The sequence below is a fragment of the Bufo bufo genome, chromosome 10 (assembly GCF_905171765.1).
Source record: "Bufo bufo chromosome 10, aBufBuf1.1, whole genome shotgun sequence".
Taxonomy (NCBI): domain Eukaryota; kingdom Metazoa; phylum Chordata; class Amphibia; order Anura; family Bufonidae; genus Bufo; species Bufo bufo.
Window position 1 is genome coordinate 141,144,136 of NC_053398.1, and position 14,077 is coordinate 141,158,212.

Sequence of the window (14,077 nt, forward strand, 5' to 3'; positions counted from 1 at the left end):
CAATTTTGTAAATGATTCATATTAAAATCTTGGACCCTTTTGCCTCATACTCAACGGCTGTCATAAGATCCTGAGAATTCTTAGAATCCAGCGGTGGTGGGTCTCCACTCTTGGTGAAGAGGCTGCATATGCTTGGCTGCATGGATTTGGCAAACACCTTTATGGCATGTTGTTCATAAGGGGGCCATTGAGTTTAGGAAAAACGGAGGTCAACCACTGAACAAACTAAATGTTATAGATGTCCAAGAGATGAGGGCCCCATCTCTATGCCCCCCGACCCCTGTGTCGCACATGGTTCTCTGCATTCACTTCTATTGGACAAATAGATGTATATGCTTACTGGATTAACTCCCATAGAAATTATAGGAGAGGGTCATGCACATGAGCAACCACCTCTCCCGTCACAGGAGCCGAGGAGCCATAGGTGGGGCCCACATCTACCAGACATTTATGGCATATACTGTGGATACGCCATCAAGGTCCAAGATGGAAATAACTCTTTAAAAGGTTTTACTTAATTTTGACATTGATGGCCTATCCTCAGGAGAGGTCATCAACATCCCATTGCTGGGGGTCCGACTTTCAGCATCTGCTCCGATCTGCTGTGCGAAGAGGCCTCGGCACTGCATGAGCGCTTAGGCCTATTCCTAGGCCATGTGGTGTCCCGTTCATCGGTCACGTGGCCTGGGTGCAGCCGCTATCCAATGGAAGGTGTTGTGATTGGTAAGCTGCAAGGAGATCTTGGCGCTCACCAGAGCTCCGCGGGGTGCCAGAAGTTGGAACCCCCAGTAATCTAATATTGAAGACCTATCCTTTGGAAAAAATTGCTTGCGGGAACAGTGCCACATCAGTCTACGGGCTATGTCTGGTATCTCAGATGAAGTGAATAAGACTGAATAGCACCAAACTCAGCCTATAAATAAGAGCGGCGATGCTTCTGGACAAAAAAAAAGTTGTCCCCTTTTTTCTAATTCCCCATATTGAGGGTTATAAAACAGATTGGTTATAGGGCAGGGGTCAGCAACCTCTGGCAGTTCTGAAACTACAACTCCCAGAATCCTTCTTTCACTTCTGTGGGAGTTACAAGAACCACCAAGCAAGTGTGCATGCTGGGAGTTGTAGTTTCACAGCAGCTGGCGTGCCAAAGGTTGCTGATCCCTGTTATAGGGGGACGATGCTTTGAAATATTTTCATTTTGCCAAAGCGGCTGATCCTTTAGATAAAATGACCTCTTCCGGGGATTTTTGGACTATGGCACACTTACTGGTCGTGAAACCCCGGATGACTTGTTCAATCCTTAAAGAGCAAACGGTTTGTAAATCTCTCCGCAGCCGACGTCTCTGGTGGTAAATAAAGTAAGAATGATTTATGTAAAGATTAATGGACCCGGTGACCAGACGGCTTAGAAGACGTTTTCTATCAAATTAAACGATCACTCCGGTCGCCAATGGCTGAGTTGTCCAGATGGGGCCGCGTGATATTTATAGTCCCACTATGTGTTCACCATATGGGATGAGAAGCGTTCAGACACATATCTAATGCGCCCACAGGAGATAGACTTGTCTCATACAGGACCAATCTATTTTAACTGAAAAATCAATGCCCCACCTACAAATCCTTCTGATGCTTAAAGGGATTGTACAGCACCAGAAAAACATGGCTGCTTTCCTTATAAACAGAGCCAGACTTGTCCATGGATTGTGTCTGGTATCGCAGGTCAGTTTAAAGTAACAATACAACCTGTGGAGAAGTGTGGTGTTTTTTAAAATAAAACATTTAGGGGGTCATTTATTTAAAAAAATATACGCCACTTTTTGGCGTATGTAAGGCACAGATTTTATTGCAAAGGTGTTCTCCCCTGTGTACTCTTTGTCTAAATCGCCGGTCTTAGTAAATGTCACCCTTTATGTTTACTATGTGTAAAGGGGTTTTGGTTTGGTTTTGCTACCAGCGGCGTACATGTATGGCGCTGGAGTGAAGGGCAAACATGGCAAACAGCAGAGACCCGCGGCTAATGACCGCGACAGGCAATAATGACGATCACAGTCATTAAAGCCTTTATATGCCGTGATCAAGTCATCTAAAGGGTGAAAAACACAGAAGCTCCTTAAGCTTCTTAGCGGAATCCTCTGCGGCCAATAAGGATGCCGGTAATTGGTTTCAATTCACTGGGTCTCTCTGAAAAGACCCATGGTATTGAAGCTGCAATTCTAATTTTGGCCAGCAGGTGGCAGGCCAACATAAGAAATGAGCAATTCACCTCAAATCATAGATCTAAAAGACCTATGTGTCATGATCAGTGTGGGGGGGGGGGGGGCGAAACTCCACACTGAACACAGGAGGGAAGGGAAACAGTAACTGGGCCTGGAAAGTAGGGAAGAAACAGGTCACCTCCTAGACAACCCTAATCCGGGCCCTGACTAACTATCAATATGAATAGACCTTGAAGGTAGGAATATTCATATGCAGGATACCTAGGCCCTGATTTCCCTATAAGGCCCTGGAATAAGTTTAGGACCAGAGACAACCCATTCCTCCCCAGATGGAAGAATGGAAGTCTCTGTCTCAGGCCCAGATACAACAACAGGGAATATAACAAATACAAACAAACGAGACACTTAATTTCTGTAGAGATGGAAGAACAGGAACACCAGAGAGGATCTCACACCAGCTCAGCCAAACCCAAATGAAGCTATCAACCGCATAGTCCGAAGGGTGGGGTGAGACTATAAAGGGTAGAAGTGATGACCACTGAGCAACAGCTGAGAAAAGGGAAGTGGTCATTAACCCTATAAACACTGAATAAAGAGAAATCAAGGCGGCTGTTAGATTCCTCCACGCTCAGCCAGTCTCTCTGATCTCCTGACATCAGTCACCTGAGGGACCGTGACACTATGAGGGTTCAGAATTTAAAAAATAAATGGGTTTTTTAAAGTAAAAAATAAATTACAAAATATATAAAAAATGTAAAATATATAAAAGTTTAAATCACCCCCCTTTCCATAGAATACAAAAATAAATACATAAATAACAAAAAATATAACATCATGGGTATCACCCCATCCGAAAACGCCTGTACTATTAAAATATAAAAATATTTTTCCAATACGGCAAAAGGCGTAACAGAAAAAAGGGTCAAAATGGCCAATTTGTCATTTTTTCATCACTTGAATAATTGATTGATGTATATTCCCATGTTTTTGTTTATTTTTTCAGTTTGGACTTTCCTGACCCGTTTTCACCATGTAAACCAATCCCACTGGTTTGTTTCCATCCTGTATGTAGCACTTCCTGTTGCTGTATCCAACCAAACCCATGATACATAGACCCTCCCCCATCACTGCCCCGCCCATCGACATAACATCACAGGAAATAAGAAAGAGCTGCATGGACGTGGTCATGTGATCACAGCCCAGAACGGGGGATAGGAGCAAAAAAAGGTCAAGAAATACATTACAAAATTACAGCGACCTTCATAAATGATTATTTTAAAGCATGCAGATGCAAAGCAGAAAACCCTTTAATAATATCATCCTAATAATAATATCCACCATTTCCATTGTTGTCCTCTTCTAGAAAAGCACCTTGGTAGCAGTTGAGGCCTGTTTCACACTTCCGTTGTTTTCCGGTATTGAGATCCTCCGCCGTCTCCGTTTAGTCCTCAGGCATTCTGAATGAAAAGAGATCCCGTTCAGGATGCATCAGGACGTCTTCCGTTCCGGCACCATTATGTTTTGTGACCGGACACAAAACCGCTGCAAGCTGAGGTTTTGTGTGCGGTCATAAAACCGGAAAATCCTCTGCCGGATCTCAATACCGGAATTAACAACGCAAGTGTGAAAGTAGCCTAAGTCATGCATCCCTATTTTTTTAGGACAACTGACAAAAGAGAGGTTTCATCCCAGTTTTCCTGGACCCCTGAAAGGTAGATTTCTCAGCACAATCACCTGACTTGTTGCCTTTATGCTTGTTTTGGAAATTTTCCCCATTCTGTAAGGATCGGGGATACAACATTCCAATTGCTTGAGAAATATTTGGCAAATTTTGCAAAATTGTTTGCAATAGCGAAGGTCACCCCTGGCTGTTAATAGGCTTCTGACCTCGAAACGTTTCCCCTTTTTCACTGTTTGTAATGTTAATATTTTTTGTAATATATATAAAAACTGTAAGTAGTCTTTTTAATAACAAATCGTTAAATGGAAGCGGCCGGGCAGCAGAGGAACGGTTATAGCAAAGGACTAACATATTCAAATAGCAAAGGACAATTTGATGTAATGGTTTAGCTGGTGGAACTTTCAAAAGTACATTAAAGAGAAATACAATTTCCTTTAGCTGTGGCGTATGGGAACATTGGTTTTTATAGACTTTGCCTGGGATTTATGGACAATCTCTGTATTTGGGAGTCATTGACGGCCTGTGGCAAGGAGAATGAGGTACAGCTGGATTGCTGAGGCATCTAAACACGGTCTGTAAAAATAGATTTTGTACTGTGCTCCCAACAGGACACAGTTTCTCTCCAGGCCGGTGTTTTCTGGGGTTATCATATTGATGACCTATGCCGGCAAGTATGTCTGACTCCCGAGGGGGGCCTTGGATTAGGGAGTAGGCTTTTGGATCTGCTCAATTTTTAAATCATTTATGACTGATGACCAAGATGCTGTAGGTCTGACTAGGCCGTACTTGCAGGACTGACCTGGACTTCTTTTAAGGCAGGTCCACTCATTTCTGGCTAGGCTAATGAATATCTTTGTACTGCTATTCTCATTTCGAACTTTAGGATCCCTCCTTTCCGCACAGCCGTTTCCCCTGCCCGCTTTTTCTTTACTTTTTGTCTTCTCCATCTAGAAATTTTAATTTTTACCCTATGTCATCTGCACCTCGCCTGGACTTCAGTGGCATTTAGACAATACTTGTCAACTTTCTAAGAATGTCCAGGAAGCTCATGAAAAAATAGGAGACCTAGCAGACTCCTATAAGGCCCCTTTCACACGGGCGAGATTTCCGCGCGGGTGCGATGCGTGAGGTGAACGCATTGCACCCGCACTGAATCCTGACCCATTCATTTCTATGGGGCTGTGCACATGAGCGGTGATTTTCACGCATCACTTGTGCGTTGCGTGAAAATCGCAGCATGCTCTATTTTGTGTGTTTTTCACGCAACGCAGGCCCTATAGAAGTAAATGGGGCTGCGTGAAAATCGCAAGCATCCGCAAGCAAGTGCGGATGCGGTGCGATTTTCACGCACCGTTGCTAGGAGATGATCGGGATGGGGACCTGCTCATTATTATTTTCCATTATAACATGGTTATAAGGGAAAATAATAGCATTCTTAATACAGAATGCTTAGTAAAATAGGGATGGAGGGGTTAAAAAAATAAAATAAATTTAACTCACCTTAATCCACTTGTTCGCACAGCCCGGCTTCTCCTCTGTCTTCATCTTTGCTGTGCATGAGGAAAATGACCTGTGGTGACGTCACTGCACTCATCCCATGGTCCGTCACATGATCCATCACCATGTGAGTTAAATTATTTTATTTTTTTAACCCCTCCAGCCCTATTTTACTTAGCATTCTAACAATGCTATTATTTTCCCTTATAACCATATTATAAGGGAAAATAATACAATCTACACAACACCTAACCCAAACCCGAACTTCTGTGAAGAAGTTCGGGTTTGGGTACACGCATTAGAATGTTTTGCATTCGCGCGGAACAATCGTGCATTTTCCCGCGACACACCCGCATTTTATCCAGCCCAAATCCATGATGCCCGTGTGAAAGAGGCCTAAGAGTTGGCAAATCTCATGGGTACCACAGAAGCCTCCTGGCACCTCCCAAAAATCAGTCCTGGCGTCCAGACACTGAGGGGGTGGCACTGAATTATATAAAGGGGCATGGCACACCTTAAAATGGGTGTGGTTTGAAAAAGGTGTGCGTCTAGGAAGAAAACATCGGCTTCATGCTCTGAATTCCATTCCTTCCCAGGAAAGTCTTCTAAAAAGTTGCCATGTATGATTTAGGCAATATCCCAAAAAATGAATAGCAGCTATAGCTTTCCGCTACCTGCACACGTGCGAAGCCCCAATCAAGTCAGGGTTGTCAAATACCCGACTGACACTGATGTATATTATGTGTATGCCAAGTTTTGCAATATGTACAGTACAGACCATAAATTTTGGACACACCTTCTCATTCAAAGAGTTTTCTTTATTTTCATGACTATGAAAATTGTAGATTCACACTGAAGGCATCAAAACTATGAATTAACACATGTGGAATTATTTACATAACAAACAAGTGTGAAACAACTGAAAATATGTCAAATTCTAGGTTCTTCAAAGTAGCCATCTTTTGCTTTGATTACTGCTTTGCACACTCTTGGCATTCTCTTGATGAGCTTCAAGAGGTAGTCCCCTGAAATGGTTTTCACTTCACAGGTGTGCCCTGTCAGGTTTAATAAGTGGGATTTCTTGCCTTATAAATGGGGTTGGGACCATCAGTTGCATTGAGGAGAAGTCAGGTGGATACACAGCCAACCAATCGAGATGGTTTGGGGTGAGCTGGACCGCAGAGTGAAGGCAAAAGGGCCAACAAGTGCTAAGCATCTCTGGGAACTCCTTCAAGACTGTTGGAAGACCATTTCAGGGGACTACCTCTTGAAGCTCATCAAGAGAATGCCAAGAGTGTGCAAAGCAGTAAACAAAGCAAAAGGTGGCTACTTTGAAGAACCTAGAATATGACATATTTTCAGTTGTTTCACACTTGTTTGTTATGTATATAATTCCACGTGTGTTAATTCATAGTTTTGATGCCTTCATAGTCATGAAAATAAAGAAAACTCTTTGAATGAGAAGGTGTGTCCAAACTTTTGGCCTGTACTGTATGTCTAAAACCTTTATATATGGACAATGCCGTTTTCCACTTCTTAAAACTCTCAAAAACTGCACCAAAAACCAATTATGCCTAACTTCCTGTGAGTACTTCTGCATACACTATGTGGTCACCCAGACAGGAAACAAAGTAGCAACCAGAGAAACATTTCTCCTGCCATCATGAATCAATGCATAGAAGGCTTCCTGACCATTGCACCTAGGGTTGGTTTCTATACATAGAAGACTTCCTGACCATTACACCTAGGGTTGGTTTCTATACACAGAAGGCTTCCTGACCATTACACCTAGGGTTGGTTTCTATACATAGAAGGCTTCCTGACATTACACCTAGGGTTGGTTTCTATGCATGAAAGGCTTCCTGACCATTGCACCTAGGGTTGGTTTCTATACATAGAAGGCTTCCTGACCATTACACCTAGGGTTGGTTTCTATACATAGAAGGCTTCCTGACCATTGCACCTAGGGTTGGTTTCTATACATAGAAGGCTTCCTGACCATTACACCTAGGGTTGGTTTCTATACATAGAAGGCTTTCTGACCATTACACCTAGGGTTGGTTTCTATACATAGAAGGCTTCCTGACCATTACACATAGGGTTGGTTTCTATACATAGAAGGCTTCCTGACCATTGCACCTAGGGTTGGTTTCTATACATAGAAGGCTTCCTGACCATTACACCTAGGGTTGGTTTCTATACATAGAAGGCTTTCTGACCATTACACCTAGGGTTGGTTTCCATACATAGAAGGCTTCCTGACTATTACACCTAGGGTTGGTTTGATATCACTTTCTACCAACTGTAACGGGGTTCCGAAGGTGCACTCTGTCCCCCATTGCCCGCAGAACTGTTGCTTAGCTTTGGGAATGATGATCTGTGTTTGACCTCATTCCCAGGGCAGCTTTACTAGCTGGGTGGCTCCCTGCTCCTAAGTCTGCCTTGAGCGCCGAGCTGATCACTTGGTGCTCGACTGGTTGGTCTGTCGGTCATGTGACGCTGGCCACGTCACATGATCCTCACTCCCCACTATAAATACAGGCAGCCTGCTGGCCACAGGTTGCCTGTTAATTTAGGTTCCACCTGTGATTTGGTCTTTCCTGGCGTACTTACCTCCTGCTGAATTCCTGACGATCCTCTGCCTGCTCCTTGTGTACTTTGCTGCTCTCCTGGTATTTATGACCCCGGCTTCTCCTGACAATTCTCTGCTTGCTCCATTTGTACTTTGTAGCTTTCCTGGTATTGACTCGGTCCGTTCACGTCCTGTTGTTTGTTTGTCTGTCTGTCATCCCTGTACTTATTCCAAGTTAGGGATTGCCGTCCAGTTGTCCCCTGTCATTAGGACTCGCGAGGCAAGTAGGCAGGGCCAGGGGTAAGGGTGGAGCGCAGTGGTCACTTCCCTCCCCCCTGTGTGTGTACGCGACCGTTACACCAACCTTTCCTATGTAGTTCCATGCTGTAAATACTTCAGAGGGTCATCTGAAGACACCGATGAGGTGGGAGCTACTCAGGGCAACGCAGATAAAGTGTGATGTCCTGTCTTGCGGTCAATGCCGAACCGACAAGGAAGACGGACAAGAAGCTCCATTAGCAAAATGTAACAAAAAATAGAGCAATTGCAATAGCGGCCAAAGGGTTAAATTCCACGCCACAAAATGGCTTGGCGCCTGTGATATGAGCCATGTTCAGTTAAGCGGCGTAATTTAACGCTGACACTCCGATAATCCCTACTGCTGTTAATCAAATAACTGGAGATCAGCACACGTGGAACTTAGAACTCGCAGGCAGATCCCCTGGCAACAGTTATTTATGAGGAAGAATGCAAATCGCAGCCCTGGGTTCTGATGACTACAAATACCGAGATTACCCTTACACGCCGGAAAACTGCTGGGCCGTAAATCATGTATCGGCGCATTTTGAATTAGGAGCTTTAATAAAAATAGAACTATTTAAGACGTTCACCTGGCAGGTATTGTATTATTTTATTCCGCCATGTTTCTGGAGAAGCTGGCCGCTATAAACTGCCATTGTTTGCCCCAACAATCTTCTTAGACTCCCAAGTTGCAAATTTGCTCAGTGATGTACGGCTTTCTGGCATACAGAAGTACGGATGTCAGCTAGCATGGGGGGCTGTAATGGTAGCCATATTTGTTGCCGTGCAGCTTTCCCACAAAGAGATATACTTACAGAACAGGTCGTTAGAATTTTCAAATTGTATTTTTATAGATATTTTAGGCAATTCTACTTGGGTTTTGTTCAGTGTTAGTCTGCAGTTTGGTCAGATTTTATGCCAACTATCGTGAATCACAGTGCACCCCATAAAAAGTGAATGGGGTCCAATGGGCGCTACTGGGATCTACTGTGCTTGTTCTGAACATAAGCCATGATGTAAATGTGAACAGAGCCTTATATTTACTATTCAGTTCAATCTAGAAACATGCATTAGTTACAATGGGGGAGATTTATCAAAGCCGATACTTTCTGCACCGGTCTGGATATCCCCTGAGCTGCTGGAAGATGGGTCTAATTTATGACGAGGCGCCTCCAGCTGTCTGTGTGCCTCATCAGAGATCTACGACAGCTCAGAGATTGATTTCTGGCTTTATTTGGCGTAAATGAAGATAAATTTGTTGCGGATGCAGGCTACCCCTCCTTTGTGAAAAGTGATGAGTGTGGGATAAAAACCAGGAGATACAACAATCTTTTAAAAAGTTGCAACTTTTTAACACCACTTTTCAGGCACAAGGGAGATGATAAATCTCCCCCTAAGAACATAGGTCATCACTCACCACCCACAGTATTGACTAGGACCATAGCTATATAGGACCATATTCACCAAGCTGGATCAACCAAAGCCAAGCCTTTTAAAGGGCACTTTACAAGGGTCAAGAATCAACTTGATATTCGCTAATCAGAATTCACAGTAACGATCATTAGCGTTTATCTGTCGATGTAAAGGTGCCGCCGATTTCCCAATGAATTCTGAAACGCTCATTCGTTGGTTAATTGGATTGATTATGTAGGCACCTAATAGATCATGACTTTTAAACACACTCTGCTGCCGGCAAGCAATGAGTCTGTATGGGGAAGAGTGATGCCATTGGCGATCACTCCTCCCCATACAGTGGAGGAGATCCCTGCATGTAAATACAGATGTCTCTTCTACTGATGAGCAGGCAATTGCCGGGAAGGAATGCTTCCTTCCCAACAATCGCCTGCTAAATTGTCCCGTCTAAAGGTACCTTTAGTTATTGCCTAACCCACTACTAATGTTGCTCCCGAAAAGTCATAGAAGTCCGTGTCTGGGCACTTAGGTCCACCCTCCATCTATACAGGGCAAGTCCATAATTTGAATGTAATCTTTGGTACCACCACAAAACGTGCCATCAATAAGGTCTAACAGGTTACTTGGGAATCATCCCATGAGAAATAGACCACAGGGTTGGGCTCCAAACAGAGTTGTCTTCTGCTGGACCTTTGGGTCCAAGCACTGAACCTCAGGTGCTCCAGTGGGACCGTCCAGCCCTGTTAGAAGTTTCTCAGCTACGTTCACACTCCATCACTGGCTGCTGATATCAAGCATCATAAAATTATTTTCCCAAATTTCTTACCAGCACCTTAAGGTGCCCATACACGTTAGACTTGTGTCAGACAAAGCTTTCGGCAGACCATGGAATGCGCCAATGCACTAAGGTGTTTGGCACTGGCCTAGTCCCATCTCTCCATACAGAACATATGCAAGCTCACCTTAAATAAGCATGTGTATAGAGGTCAACCAAACGAGTTGCTGAAAGGGTATAGTCACCTTTACCCAACGTCACTTCAAGCAAGTTTCCACAAAGGAAGAGCAGAGCGTCTAAACTCACTTCGTCAAAACGTCCAAGCTGATGAGACGTTTTTACATTGTCCATGTCCATCCTTTATCTTCTCCTACTTCTCCACCCTCAATAGGTTTATCAAAGACCATTCATGACTTGGCATAAATTATATGCTGTGACAATAAGAAGCTCAAATGTCTACATGAGATGTCCTCAAGGTAATGTTCCTTGGATCTATGCAACTAACGGGCCGGTACACATGAGGTTGCTGTTGGCCAAATCCCCACTGTCTAATGTGTATGGAGAGCAAGCAACATATGCTGGGGAAGAGAAGGATTGGACACAAGGAATTTCAGCGCCCAATCCTTTTGTTCTCCTGGGAGATAAGCCACCACCTGAGGTGTCCGGCAGCAGTCCTCTGTCCTCTGTCCCCATTAGAAACACATACAGAGCCCAGCTTGTATGTGCATGGGTGAGTCGAAGAAGATAGCTGTCGGTCAAACAAGCTCCAGCTTTTGAAGGCATATAGGGACCTTAATAGCTGTTGGCCTAATGCTCCTTTGGTCGAAAGCTGTTCTTCCCAGTCTCTCTATACACCTGCACGCTTAGACTGGCCAAGTGTGCATGTGCTCCTAATCTGCAGAGGCAAAGAAGCTGCTGCTCAGCAACTAGTAGACATCTTTACTAACTGGCGACCAGAAGCTTGTTTGGACAACTGCTACAATATTCCTCCCAATCACCTTATACACATGAATGCTGTGTTCAGACGAGAATGCATGTCTTCTCAATCCCTATGTAGAGCACATAGTGTTCTCTCTGCTGTAATCTCTGTTTGTTAATCCTGGGGCAGACATCTTCTTTGGCTGCGAGTCAATCACGGAGTGATTGTATAGAAAATACCTAAAGTCTCAGAAGCTTCATCTAAAAATATGAATGCACAACTGAGGTTATTCTGACCCGAATTACACAATTATCTTTAGACAAAAGTGAAGCTGAAAATGACTTGTACTTAAGAATCTGTGAACAGAAGAGACCAGAGATTCCATGGAATATCATGCGCTATAAGAGATAGATACATGATAGATATAAGATAGAGAGATAGATACATGAAAGATATAAGATAGAGAGATAGACACATGATAGATATAAGATAGAGAGATAGATACATGATAGATATAAGATAGAGAGATAGATACATGATAGATATAAAACAGAGCGATAGATACATGGTAGATATAAGATCGAGAGATAGATAGATAGATAGATAGATAGATAGATAGATATAAGATAAAGAGATAGATAGATAGATAGATATAAGATAAAGAGATAGATACATGATAGATATAAGAGAGATAGATAGATATAAGAGAGATAGATAGATAGATAGATAGATAGATAGATATAAGATCGAGAGATAAATACATGATAGCTATAAGATAGATAGATAGATAGATAGATAGATAGATGATATTTTATATCAGTGCAGGTTCTTCAAAAGTAATGACTATATATGCAGTTACCTACTATATCAGTCTAGCGCAGTGATGGCTAACCTCCGGCACTCCAGCTGTGGTTAGACTACGACTCCCAGCATGCTCCATTCATTTCTGTGGAGTTCTGAGAGCAGCCAAGCGAGAGTGCATCTTGTAGTTTTACCACAGATGGTCACAGGTCTAGCGACTTCAAAAATAGTTGCTTTATGTAGCCCCATAAATTTTTGTCTAGGAATTTGATATTTTTGCTACTTTGCAGCTCCCTAATATATCAGGTCAGGTTCAACATAGGAAATTGCTATTCATGCAGTTCCCTCATGCACACAAACGTATTTTCTTTCCGTGTCCCTTTCAGTTTTTTCTTTTGCGGACCGCATACAGAACCATTCATTTCAATGGGTCAGCAAATAAAAACAAAGTTACTCTGTGTGCATTCCATTTCCGTACGTCCGTATTTCCGTTCCGCAAAAATAATAGAACATGTCCTATGATTGTCCGCATTACGGACAAGGATAGGACTGTTCTATTAGGGGCCGGACGTTCCGTTCCGCAAAATACGGAAGAATGCACACGGACGTCATCCGTATTTTTGTGGACTGCAAAATACATACGGTCGTGTGCATGAGCCTTTACCAGTGTAGGTGTCATAAAAGAATTTCAGATTCATACAATTCCTTAATATATCTTAAAAGCAATTGCTATGTATGCAGTGTCTTATACACCCACAAGGATTTGATATTTACCTGATTCCCTAATATATCTTCAAAAAAAAATAGCAATTTCTGCAGTTCCCTGTCATCTATAGCTCATAAAAGGATTTCAGATGTATGCGATTCCTTAAGATACCTTAAAAAAAGCAAATCTGCTATCTAAGCAGTTCCTCAATTTATATCGCTTTAAAACAATTTCAGATTTACGTGACGCAATTGCTATTTGTGCGATTTGTACCCGTGAGGATCTGATATTTAGGCAGTCCCAGTAATTGCTACTCATGCAATTCCTGAATACATTTGTGAAAAACACAAGACTAAGTGAGGATATAACTTTTTCGGACCCTTACCTGTGATGAGCACCGTCTTGTCTTCAGCCGCCAGCATCCTTCGGACAGGTATGGAGAGGTAATAGAGGGCGCACGCCATGATGAAGAGGGGGAGACCCAGACGGCTGCAGAGGACGCAGCAGCAGATGATCTCCAGCAAGAGCAGGGACAGCAGACAAGACACGGCAGCATTTTCTATCTTCACCTTGTTCTTAATGAATTTGTGAATGACGAGTCCACTGAAGAGAGCGCTGAGGGCGACGTAGGAGAGCGCGGCGGAGTCACACCGGACCATTTCCATACTCCAAAGTAACACTGTAGTTTTAGACTTCAATCAATGAGATCATTTGCAGGAGCCGTCAATAACTTGCTGCTATAAATATTAATTGTCTTCCCACCTCGTTTTATATGTCTTGCGGTTTTTACCCCCCCCCCCCCTTTGTCTGGACAGGCGGACTCCTCCCTTCACACACTTGTACAAGAAGTTCAGATAACCCATTCATTACTAGAATCAGCAAAAGGATCTGAGATACGTACGAGGCGAGGGAGTGATCACTTAGGAAAGCAACAAGCAAAAAGTTACTGAGAGAGTAGAAGACGTTCCATCAGGAGGCCCCATAGCCTGCGCTTACAGATAAGGCATGGCTTACTGGTCACAATCACTCAATTCCAGGCAAAGCTGTAGCATCCCCCTTTAATGTAAGGCTACTTTCACACTGGCGTTCTGGCTGTCCGTTTGTGAGATCCGTTCAGGGCTCTGAGGATCAGTTTTGCCCTAATGCATTCCGAATGGAAAAGGATCCGCTCAGAACGCATCCGTTTGCCTCCGTTCCGTC

The 14,077-nt window shown here is 43.3% G+C and overlaps 1 protein-coding gene across 1 annotated transcript in view; it reads right to left on the minus strand.

Annotated features, from left to right (window-relative positions):
- HSD17B2 (hydroxysteroid 17-beta dehydrogenase 2) overlaps window positions 1-13,536 on the minus strand; it is a 34,923-nt gene extending 21,387 nt beyond the window's left edge. The window contains exon 1 of the mRNA XM_040408962.1: window positions 13,263-13,536. Coding sequence (XP_040264896.1) covers window positions 13,263-13,536 — 274 coding nt within the window. The remainder of the gene's footprint in view (window positions 1-13,262) is intronic.
- Between the last annotated feature and the right edge of the window lie 541 nt (window positions 13,537-14,077).